Source organism: Takifugu rubripes, unplaced genomic scaffold, assembly GCF_901000725.2.
Source record: "Takifugu rubripes unplaced genomic scaffold, fTakRub1.2, whole genome shotgun sequence".
Taxonomy (NCBI): domain Eukaryota; kingdom Metazoa; phylum Chordata; class Actinopteri; order Tetraodontiformes; family Tetraodontidae; genus Takifugu; species Takifugu rubripes.
In genome coordinates this window covers 26,499-38,037 of record NW_021821602.1, presented here as the reverse complement: position 1 = coordinate 38,037, position 11,539 = coordinate 26,499, and the positions used below count along the sequence as shown (strand labels likewise).

Genomic DNA, 11,539 nt, shown 5'->3' with positions numbered 1-11,539 from the left:
TTTGTGGGGTGAATTCAAAAATGTCTACGCCTGGCAGGTCATTGTGAATCGGAGGAAGAATCTTTAACGTCTGTGCTCTCTGTTGCCTCGCTGACTTCGCTCATCTCCTTGCTCTCCCCTCCGCTATCTCTCTCGCTCTCCCGTTCCTGGTCACCAGACCCAGATGGGCTTTGCCAGAGGAGACCTCGACAGATGCACGTGTTCCAGGTTTTCTTAGCTGTGGGACACACACAAAAGCATGTCACGTTCAAGGGATTGGACTTACAGACCAAAGACCTACTGACATTATGAGAAGCCTGGAAATTGAAAATAAAAGTCACCTCATCTGCCATGTGGGGCGAGGTCTCTCTTCATGGCATAGGCATCCTCCCCGTCTGCATAGTACTTGGGCTCTACCTCACTAATTCTGTGGAACAACACAACACCTTGATTATTCTCCAAAATTCAGATACAATTGCTATTAAGCTATTATGACATCTAATTTTATTTTGCTAGATTTTTCCTGGAAATTCAGAGGCCGTGCTCTCTGCCGATCTAATCAACTATATTGGATCAACGGTAGTATTCACTGATCCCCAATGACGTCATTGTCTTTGACAACTCGGCCAGCCAATGATTGAAGTTTGAAACCACATTATTCTCTATCACACAGCGACAGCCTCAAAACAAATGCCATAAAAATGTCATTTAAACCAAGGAGATGTGCGTTTATGCTTCAAACAAAGCAAAAGGTTGTTGTTGTTTTTTTAAAGGTCATTGTGGTGTGTAAGATTTTGAGCTCTGTCATACGTTAAAGACAATAAAGCTGTTTGAATCTTGAATATGTTGGATACAACCAAACATGTCAGCGGTGTGGAATTTGAGGTATACTTGCAATAGAAAGGTAATTTAACTACACTTAGTTGTTGCTCCCATTATTGGTATGTCAAGTTATTTTGGTTTGTCCCACTTAAACTTTGAACTGTCAATCTTGAAGGCCCTCTAGAGGTCAGTGAAAAGAGGCCTTTTATTCTCAATCAGTTTAGGGCAAAAAAATGCTTAAGAATACTTTTTTGATACTCAGTACACAAGTGTATACAGTAAACAAAGTCATTTAAACAGACATATTGCTCCCTCACGTGATCGGATCGTGATTGGTTATTGGTTTAGTAAACTCTGATCGGCCCCATAAATCCTGATCGTGTAAGAGGAACTTACTGGAATTTGAGTGTGTTTGAGTACAGATGCAGGGCTGCTCGGTTGCTGCAAATGGGAGAAAGAAAAATTAAGTGAAATCCAGTGTTGTGCGTACAAACACACACAAAAATGTAAACAACCTTTTGCGAACATGAAGCGAGACATATTTGGCATTGAAATTCTCTATCATGGCACGACTGGCTTGGTCCATCAACTTTTGAGCCAAACCAAGACGTCTGTGTGAGCGCTTCACCGCCTTGAAGACACACAATAGTTAACAGAATCATCATCATCATCCCCAAAATACTGCGATATAAACAGATGACTGAATAACACCAAGTTGAAACTCACCAAGGATGTGATGTGTCCATGAGGGACATCGTCCGGATCCTCCTCCCTAGAAATGGTTCATTGTAGCTTAGAGTAAAAAGCACACGTATGTGGCCAAATGCTGTCAGGTTAAATATGTTTACTCACATCTTTGCGAGTACGTATCCCACAATTTTTCCATTTTCATCTTCTGCAATGTACGACAGCTATATTGGAAAATTTACAACGAGACTTAAAGAACTGTTTAAAGACGCGAATGACAATAAAAGTACATTATAGATCACCTGGGGCCAGGACAATCCGTGATAGAAGTAATATTTCATCTGATAGTTTTCTGGAAGACAGAGCAGGTTACAATGCTGCATGTTCATAAGGTCTTCCGGCTGTAAAAGAAAGAAACAAATGAACTTTCAGCAAATGGAGGTCATAATGCTGATTCCCTGTTCATTGGTATGCAGACAAGCTAAGCACTAGCCAACAGTAACTAGCTTAGCTGCCGATAATGATAACATCGGCATGGCTGTCAAAAGATTTTGGCGTTCTTACCCTTGCGTTTCGTATATTCATTGCTGGTTGGTTTATGATTATATAATGGGGAAATATTTTGATTTTCTAAGTTACTGCAGATAAACTAATTCATAGTAACTTCAGTTATATAGTCAAAGAGCTTTAGGAACACGGGATGGCTAAGCCTACTAGCTAGCCAGGAAGAGCTGGGAGGAAGCGTGCTCAACAACGACAGGAACTTCCGGCCACGGTCTACGAGGGACTTTCATAATAAAGGCTGTACACCACTTATTTTGAAAAACTCAAGTAGCAAAGTAACAAACGTGTTATTTTTATACGTTAGTGCGAGTGTATTATATATTCCAATTAGCATAACGTTTGAATCAGAAAATAAAAATAAAACAATACGACATGTCATTTGTTGGATCTAAAAAATCTCTTGGAACGCTGTCGTTTGTACTGTGTACTGCTCAACATATTTTATAGAATATGCCTTGATTTTTTTTAATACCCAGTACTGTTAAATTGTGATTTTATTAAGATAATAAACATGTCTTATTTTAGTGTGAGCATTTAAACGAAGGGAGACGCGGTAAAATCTCTAAATCGAGGGTTAAGCTTTAGAAAAGTTTTTCTATAATTATTTTCAATTTTAAAAAGATGGAAAATGATCATTAATGCGTCGGATTCCTGTAGCGTCCAAGAACAATTGGCCAAAACGTGGCCGTCCAATCAGCGATGTGAAATGCAAATACAGAGGCAGGTGTCATCAGGGAGTAACCGAGGGAACATTTTAATAACCCTCCTTATGCCCGACATGGACGTGAGGAGCCGCATGGCAGATAATCTAGCGCTCCGTTGAGGGATGGCGATGTCAGATAACCACCCTGATGCTATAAAGAAACGCAACGCTCCTCCGGTGTGATCGTTTATGCGTCCCGAGAAACTCCGACGAGCGAGATGGAAACAGAGAAGCTTGAGTCCACTTTGTGGGTGGGTAATAAACGGTACCGGGCGGTTCTGAACGGCTGGCATTTCAAATGGACCGAGGTAGATAAGAATAACCGGGACAAGAACACAAGTAGGTGCCTTTAAAATCAAATCATTTTCGGACTGTATTGACTGGTAGAACCTAGAACTTAGAACTGTAGCCGAACTTGGACAATAAAAACTGGACAGCACGTATGTCATCTTTACGGGCTGCACCTCACATTTAGATTCGGATTATTACAGGGAAAAAACATTTTAATTAAGGCCGAAGCTGTTTGAAGAAAACGTGAAGAACAAGTCAAACAACACCAGCATGCAACAGTCAGCTTTCTGACAACACTGCAGCTCACACACCTCTTGTAATAGAATAGCCTATAAGGCTTGTCCTTGAACTGTATTCAACACCTTTTGATCACATGTTTAAAGGCATGAGGAATGACCTCAGTGTGGAAATATGAAAATCTGCTCATTGAAACTTCAAGATCACCTCTCAAACATAGTGATGGTACCTGTGTGTCTGTGTGTGATTAAAGTTTCAGTACCTGTGTCAGAGGTTGTTGGAGTGGAGGAGGGGCGGGTGGAAATTCTTCCCCACAAGTCAGTGGAGGACACGGACAAAGACTTCACAGGTGGGTCCTCTTTTTGAGGTGGTGCCCAAATAAGATGGAAATAGACTTTCAGGCCGTGTAGAGCTGTGTCACTGTGATGGAAACGTGCCACCAGGCACCACTAAGGCTTCAAACAGTCAAGATCAGGTTCAGTTTTAGCGCAGCTTGAAGAGTTGCTCGTCTTTTTCCATTTGAAATGACGTGAGATGCGGTGATTTGGCAAGTTTAAAACTAGACATCAGTGATCTGGTTATGGGATGCAACAGTCAACACGGTTGTCTTTTTGGCATCTACCTCTAGTGTTTTACGTGAAGCGCTGCCGCAGTGGGGGGACCTATGGGTTACTATGGAGACTGGGCCGGACCCAGTTCAGTTGCCCCAGTCGTGTTCTCAAAGACCAGTGGATAACAAATCTAAGAACTTCAGTGAAAACCCACAGTAAGGTTATGAAGCTCTGCATGCTGCACGTGCGCAAAATGATTTTAAATGTTGCGCAAGTTGGAGTCTCTGCCATTTACCACTCCCACTTGTCCAGGTCCACGGCGTCCAAACAGGCTTCTGGTGTTTATTAACCCATTTGGAGGCAAAAAGAAAGGAAGGAAGATCTACCATTCTCTGGTGGCCCCTCTGTTTGAGCTGGCTGGTATCAGCTCTCACGTGATAGGTATGTGACACAAAAGGTGTGAGGATGCTCCTCCAGACAGCTTGTAAATGTTCATAATGTCCGTTGCTTAGTGACTGAAAGGGCAAACCAGGCCAGAGATCACCTCCTGAAGAAAGACCTGATTGGCTTTGATGGGTAAGAACATGTTTCGCTCAAATATCAGCCCAACTGGAAAATCCCTCTCTTCCAGCAAGTCAGTTTTCCCTCTTTTCCAGTGTGGTGTGTGTAGGTGGGGATGGCATGTTTAGTGAAATACTGCACGGTTTGATTGGACGGGCCCAACAAGAGGCAGGCATTTGTGAGAACGATCCCTCTGTCACTTTGCAGCCTTCTTCACTTCATATTGGCATCATCCCTGCAGGTATGATCACGCCAGGTTGTTTTAGTTGATACGGTCAAACCACAGGGTACCGCGGCACATTCCTCCTCTTTCTCTATTGCAGGTTCTACAGACTGTGTGTGTTACGCCACAGTAGGGGTGATTGACCCCGTTACGTCAGCTTTACACATTGTCGTTGGTGAGGAAAACTTTTGTCATTCATTCATCTTTAACATCAGCCATTAGCAAAGGTTTTGGCAGGCGTAGGTTGTGTAGTGGCGCATTCAAAATCCATCTCATCTCCTAAAAAACCAAAAACCTTGCAGGCGACTCCCAGCCGTTAGACGTGTGTGCGTCCATCAAGCCTCTGCCCCCTTGCGTTACTCGGTGTCTCTGCTCGGCTACGGCTTTTATGGGGATGTGCTGGCAGAGAGTGAAAAACATCGCTGGATGGGACCTTTACGGTACGATTTTTCAGGTACGAACTGCTGAGTCAGATGACCACAAACTGTCCCTATGGTTGTACGGAAATGTGACAACATCTTTTTTTTGTGCTAATCACTTTCTTTTGTCTAGGCACAATGGTGTATCTCTGCAACAGGAGCTATGCAGGCATAGTTCAGTACATCCCAGCCGACCCAGTGCTCTCCAGTCCACGAGACAGAACTCGCTGCCTCTCAGGGTAAAATGGCACAACTGTGACAGAAAAATTCTTAAAGTGATTCTTTTTTTAATGACAAAACACTGAGTGGCTTCTTATTCAGGCACTAGTTAAACTATTGAAGTGCCACCACCTGAAACAGGATCTCAGTGTTTTAGCACACCTTAGGGGAGGTGGAAAGTGTCTCAAAAGTAACTTGATCTTAATGAAAGTAGAGCCTTGGCCTTATATTGCCTCTGGCTGTCAGCAAATAGTTCTTAAAACTCAAAAGATTGGGTGTCAAGGTCAACTGCATGCATTGAATGTCATGGATTTGTAACCATAGTGAAATCCTTGTGTACGGTGGCCCCACAATGTGTGTGTGTGTGTATGTGTGTGTGTGTGTGTGTGCATGTGTGTGTGTGTGTGTGTGTGGTGTGTGTGTGTGTGCGTGTGTGTGTGTGTTTAGGTGTAGCGTTTGCTCCAGAAGCACAGAGAGACTTATCCATCATTCTCCAGATTCAGGATCCTCGTCCAGATCCCACTACAGCCATTTCAATGGTGACTCAGCAGGTAGGAACCAGGGTACAGGTCACTCCTCCTTGTTCCTTTAACTGTGTCATACTTTTGTACAGCCCCACCTGAGACCTGAGAACCACATTTTGAGCTTTCTGTGGTTGAACTTGAATTTGCCTTTTTGTTTAAAATCACAACAATGTAAACTGAACTAATGCTTGTTTGGATGAAGGAAACCGACGTGCAAATCAGTGTTGTTTAGGGGAAAACTGCAAAAATGGGTAAAGCAGATCTGACAGGAACATCTTTTGTTCGTCTCGTTTGTCTTTTCGCCTCTCCTCTTACGTTTCCAGACGAGTGGGTGAGCGTGGAGGGCAGATTCAGGTGCGTGTCACTGACGTGCATGTCCTGCGCCTGTCCCAGAAGTCCTCTGGGCCTCTCACCCTCTGCCCACCTGGCAGACGGAACGGGGGATCTCATCCTCGTGTGGGATACTAACCCACTGGGATTCCTCAAGTACCTCTACAGGCACACAAGTGCACAGGACCAGGTGGGTGCATGTGGCATTGTGGCACCATTATTGCACATTTATAGTTTAACAATGGCTGACCCAGTATTTTCTTCCTATATTTTAGTTTGACCTGCCTTTTGTGGAGGTCCATCGGGTGAAGGCTGTCCGTTTCTCTGTTCCCTCCAGCAAAGAGGAGGAAGACTGTGAAGAGATTGGCGAGCCCAGCAGTGCGATAAGCGAAGCTGAAAGAGGCTATGTTGAAAGTGCAAGCAGGTCCGGGTCTCAGATGCACCTGACAGAGAAAAGGTCCGGGCGGGAGATGACAGACAAGCAGAAAACTCCCGACTCCTTCCTGTGTGGGCTGTGCTGCAGTAAATCCTCCGCAGTGTCAGTGTGGAACTGCGATGGAGAAATTCTGCCTATCACTGAGGTCTTCTGCAGGTGGGTTCGCAGCAGTTGCACTAACCATAACAATTTAGCAATTTTTAACCCCATTGAATTCTTCTTGTCAGGATTCACGGCCAGTTGTTACACCTGTATGCTCGGGGCATCGAGGACCAGGCGCTGCACGGCTGCAGTGTGGAAAACGAGGCAACATCCTACATAAACTGACCACAGTAAAAGGGAGTCAACTGAGACCCTAAGTGTTTGTCAAGCTAATGTGTGTTTCCTAATGTGTGCCACTCAGCTTCTGTTGTGGCTGCAGAATTTCTTATATTTCAGTGCCTTTTCACTGTAATTCATCTTCAAATCTATTTATTCTTGAATACATTTATATAGCGTTGGTATTTATAACAAACATGGATACAGAATTTGCAGTTTCTGATCTGTAAATAGCATTTATTTTCACTTTAAACGGTAAACACTGAAAATCTCAATACAATAAAAAGGAGTAAACTGACTCTTTTTATGACTTTTTAGCATACCTGCTGTATTTTGCAGCATGGAGCTTTTAAATTAACATTAATCTGACTTGTTATCATCGGTAATAAAATAGCATATTGTATTTCTATGTTCTGTACCTTAAGTACAACATGCAGTGGGGCGGAACACGTGTTTATCTATGCTGCCCTTCCCACGGCCTTCCGGGTACTGGCAGGATCATCAGTTGGTCTTCAGTTATTTGTGTGATTGTGTGTGCACGTGACTTTGTGTAATGTAGATGGGAGGCCAGCTAGATCATGCCGCTGATAAAGAGAGAAAAAGGCAGTAAGAGACAGCACTTATATGTTGCATAAAGTTGAAAAGATTAAAAAAAAAAAAGTGCAGTTTTGCATGTAAAACAACACGTACAACAAATGCCAGTAGTTTTTTTTCGACACCTACCTGGAAGTCATCTTTGGAGAAACTGCATTTTCAAATTGTCCCTTGTTACTAAGTGAGTCAACAGTTCCTAGAAACCTGATGAGCAAGCTCTCCTAAAATAAATATTACGTGGCGTTTTCACTTTGCATACACTTGCACGTAGGCCTCAGTCTGCTTTGACATTGACTGTATACACCATAAAGATCATGCTTCTGCTGTGTGCTCACATTCATGAAATAAAAGGGTTTCTTGTGTCAAGTCAGGGTGAATGATCCTTCTGGGAATACATAAAAAAGAGGAGGAAGAATAGTGAACTGTGATTTATTTTGGAAATTTACAGGTGAACACTTCAATCAGTCGTAGTGATGTTCTACATTCATTCACGTGTGATTGGGAACAACAATTATTTCAATGCATGCAGGCAATAATCTCTAAAAAGCAGTGAAAGATGGCAGTAAAGTTTTATTAACATTAGTTGTGAACTTGCTGATGAAGAAGTGTGCTTTTAAAATGACGGTGTTTGTGCAACAGAGCGGGTTACGATGTGTGGGGCTGCACCCACTTGTATGTTCCCTTGTAGCGGAACCCGGCTCTCTTTGCAAGATGGTCTGCAGCTTCTGGGCCACGGCTGCAGAGGCGAGACAGTAAAGAAAAAGCAAAGAGTAAGAAAAAATAAAATGGAAGAGGGGTTGAAATCCCATGGACTTTAGACATTACCTTCCATAGAAGTATGGAATGGGGGTGTCTTCTCTGCCTCGATTTGATGGAGGAGAGGGGTGAAGATCCTCCAGGCCTCTCGCAGTTCATCACTAGGAGAGAAAGGGCAATATTTTAGGAGACAAGTTTATATGTTATATTAAAACCTAATAAAAAATATCAACATAATAACTGACCTGCGAACAAAATGCATCTGATTTCCACAGAAGACATCCAGTATCAGCCTCTCATAGGCATCAGGGAGCTTTGCATTCTAGAAGAAGATGATGTTTTTAGTTGTATTCAACACAATGGTGAGTACTGGGCTTATATCAGGTGACAGAAAACAACGTCTCTCCTATGAAAGAGCACAGGAGAGATTTGGAGTGAGACCCAGAACCTTGTATCTGCTTTTGTAAGTGAGATCGAGCTCCGTCTCCTCGGGGCTGAAGTAAATCCCAGGCCGCTTGGTCATCATCTTCAGATAAATGGCCTCATCTGGCTGCACGCGCACCACCAGCTCATTCCTCTGGCAGTTTTCATCAAATATGTCTCCAGGCACATCGCTGAACTGCAGACGCACCTCTGCCTTCCGCTCATTCAGAGCCTTACCGCAGCGGAGAATGAATGGAACTCCTGGCGCGCGAAGCATTGATGGGATGAGAACATTGTGAGTGACACCATATGTAAATGTAAAGTAAAGAGAAAGACAGATAAGCAAACATTTTGTCTCACCATCCCATCTTTCACTCTGGATGTAGAGCACCGCAGTAGCAAATGTTGGTGTGCAGGAACCTTCAGGTACGGAGGGGTCATCCTGGTAACCCAGCCTGGCGTGGCTCTCCCCCTCAGGGTCCCCCACGTACTGGCCGAGGACCACATCTGTTGGAGCTACTGGGGCTATACGCTTCAGGACCTTCACCTGTAAGAGGACAAAATAAACTCAAGAAGAACAGATGAGGACGACTGGCGGAGGATCTCCAGCTCTACTCCTTTACCTTCTCATCCCTCACATCGTCTGGACTCGTAGTTGGAGGTTTCTCCATGGCAACCAGACAGAGCATCTGGAGGAGATGATTCTGCATGACATCCCTACATCCAGAAACAAGAACAGGAATCAGGCTCGGCTGTGATTGGGATTATATATTCAGGGGTTTTGCTTCAGTCTATCTGTACAGAATCCTCACCGGATTATACCAAAGTTATCAAAGTATCCTCCACGGCCCTGAGTGCCAAACGGCTCCTTGAAGGTGAGAACCACACAAGCAACATTGTTCCTGTTCCAGATGGGTCCAAAGATGCGATTACCAAACCTGAAAGGACGAAGAGTACCAGCCAATAACATTTTGAAGGAATTACAGCATATTTCACTTTTTAAGAATTAAATAATGTCTGGAGTTTGGCTTTAAAAGCAAAAATAGGTTTATGCCGGTGGCACAATATGAATTCTGAAAAGTTTGTATGAGTTGTTACCTGAGAACCATGAGGTTCTGGACCATCTCTTTGCCTAGATAGTGGTCAATGCGATAGATCTGGTTCTCTTTAAATAAGGAGGACAGATGAACTGACAACTCTTGGGAACTCTGGAGGTCCCGACCAAAGGGCTTCTCAACAATTATCCTGTTCCAGCCCCTGTGTGACAAACAGAGCTCATCACAGCTCAAATAACACGCTCTAGGTTTGTTGACTCGAGAACAACAGATACCGACCTGTCGCTCATGCAGTGACAGCTGATGTTCGTGCCGACTTGCTGGTAGACGGTGGGCGGCAGAGCCAGGTAGAAGAGTCTGTTGGCGTAACTTCCTCCCGGCAGGGAGGACAGGTGAAGACTGAGCTGTGTGAAAGAGCTGCTGTCGTCGTATCTGCCTCTGACGTAGGAGTTCTTACTGAAGAACATTGACAGACACTCATTCTGCTCAGTGGTGACCTGACGGTAAAGTTCAAGGAGGGTTTGTGAGAGTACAATCAAGCGCCACATGCAGGATGAGGAGCAGAGCTTCTACCTTCATATGAGGGAGACATGCTGTCTTGATGTCCTCCACCGTCAGGTCAGATCGGGCAAAACCAACAAAGTAGGTGTCATCTGGGAGGAGACCATCTCTGAATAACCACCTGGAAGGGTGACAGCCACATTCAGGAGCAGTAAAGCAGAACAAGTTATTCAAACTGGCGATGTCCAGTGGTACAACATCTAAAGTCCAACTCAGATTAAAGTCCAAGTGAGTCCAACTCACCATAGAGTTGGATAGATCTTTTTCTTGGCAAGATCTCCCTGTGCAAAAACAACAAAACAAAACTACTGATCACTGAAGCAGAAACGCAGAGTCCAAAGAGCAGGTGTGCTCAGGAGCTCTCGCTCTCTCTCTCTCTCTCTGTCTCTCTCTCTCCCCTTTTATATTTAAGATCACTGTCTTTGAAAAAGTGGAACAAGCAGCTAAATATTCTGTTGCTGTCAGTGCTGGCTGGACAAAGAAATACTTTACAAACACAGAGGAGCTATTTGTTCCTTCCTTGCTTGCCATGCACGTTCACCCCCCACCCCCACCATTAGACACGGGAAGGGTCCTGTAACTAGCCGGGACTTAATAATAATAAAAAAGTAGGTATTGCTAAACATCTGGGCGAGAGCAGCAATTTCTGCAAAGTTACTCAACGAGGAGTTAGTGGCAATTTATGACATGTTGTAAGAAGTGAAGAGGTACTCACAGAGGCTCCTAAGATTATAAAAATGTGCGTGTTGGAGTCATTGAGCTGCTTCTCTCCATAGAGCTCCTTCCTGAGCTGTCCAAACACTTCAGAACGAGTCAAGAGCTCAGTATTCATCTTCTGGGCCACTCGGTGCCTCTGTTGCTGCAGAATAGGAGCTACTCACATGCCTGTATGGCCACATGACACACAAGCGCACGGCACACACACACACACGCTATAGAGTAGAATTTCATTTGTCATCCTGGTCTTGCTGAAAACCGTTCAGCAGGTTAATGCTGCCATCTGTTGTGGAAAAGAAATAACGTCACAACGTTTTACCTGTTAAACCTCCCAAACCTGCTCCAGGAAGAGAAAAACATCCCAAAAGAAAATCTGGTTTGTTCACCTGGGGAAATGTTACCTTTAACTCATATTTCAAGTATATGCAGTGAAGACTATAAATAGTTTGCATTTTTCTGACTCCGCACCCACATAGAGTTTGCACAAGTGTTGCACCTTCACTGGCTGTAGAAACCTTTTACAGGGGCCTATCTTATCAGCGTGTCAGTGAAAACTATGACACGACAGT

At 44.0% G+C, this 11,539-nt stretch overlaps 3 protein-coding genes across 3 annotated transcripts; 1 reads left to right on the top strand and 2 right to left on the bottom strand.

Moving 5' to 3' along the window:
* Positions 1–2,255, bottom strand: LOC115248176 (N-alpha-acetyltransferase 10-like). Its single transcript, XM_029831803.1, has 8 exons — positions 2,053–2,255; positions 1,791–1,889; positions 1,654–1,712; positions 1,528–1,573; positions 1,317–1,432; positions 1,198–1,242; positions 324–406; positions 1–217 (listed from the first exon to the last, which is right to left on the bottom strand). Exons 1-8 carry the CDS (start codon positions 2,071–2,073, stop codon positions 39–41), a joined length of 648 nt encoding a protein of 215 aa, XP_029687663.1. The 5' UTR covers positions 2,074–2,255; the 3' UTR covers positions 1–38.
* A 575-nt stretch (positions 2,256–2,830) lies between these two features.
* LOC115248180 (ceramide kinase-like) lies at positions 2,831–7,162 on the top strand. Its single transcript, XM_029831807.1, is given in 15 exon segments — positions 2,831–2,836; positions 2,905–3,094; positions 3,537–3,632; positions 3,912–4,049; positions 4,147–4,275; positions 4,347–4,410; positions 4,491–4,636; positions 4,719–4,793; positions 4,921–4,944; positions 4,947–5,072; positions 5,171–5,276; positions 5,704–5,807; positions 6,104–6,300; positions 6,386–6,702; positions 6,774–7,162. Coding segments are annotated over 15 exon segments (1,818 nt in total). The 3' UTR covers positions 6,874–7,162.
* Positions 7,163–7,332: 170 nt separating this feature from the next.
* Positions 7,333–11,170, bottom strand: LOC115248181 (glucose-6-phosphate 1-dehydrogenase-like). The gene is given in 14 exon segments (XM_029831808.1): positions 7,333–7,448; positions 8,129–8,194; positions 8,284–8,299; positions 8,302–8,375; positions 8,460–8,536; positions 8,663–8,898; positions 8,998–9,184; positions 9,261–9,354; positions 9,450–9,575; positions 9,736–9,894; positions 9,972–10,189; positions 10,266–10,374; positions 10,497–10,534; positions 10,969–11,170. Coding segments are annotated over 14 exon segments (1,530 nt in total). The 5' UTR covers positions 11,086–11,170; the 3' UTR covers positions 7,333–7,435.
* Positions 11,171–11,539: the final 369 nt, after the last annotated feature.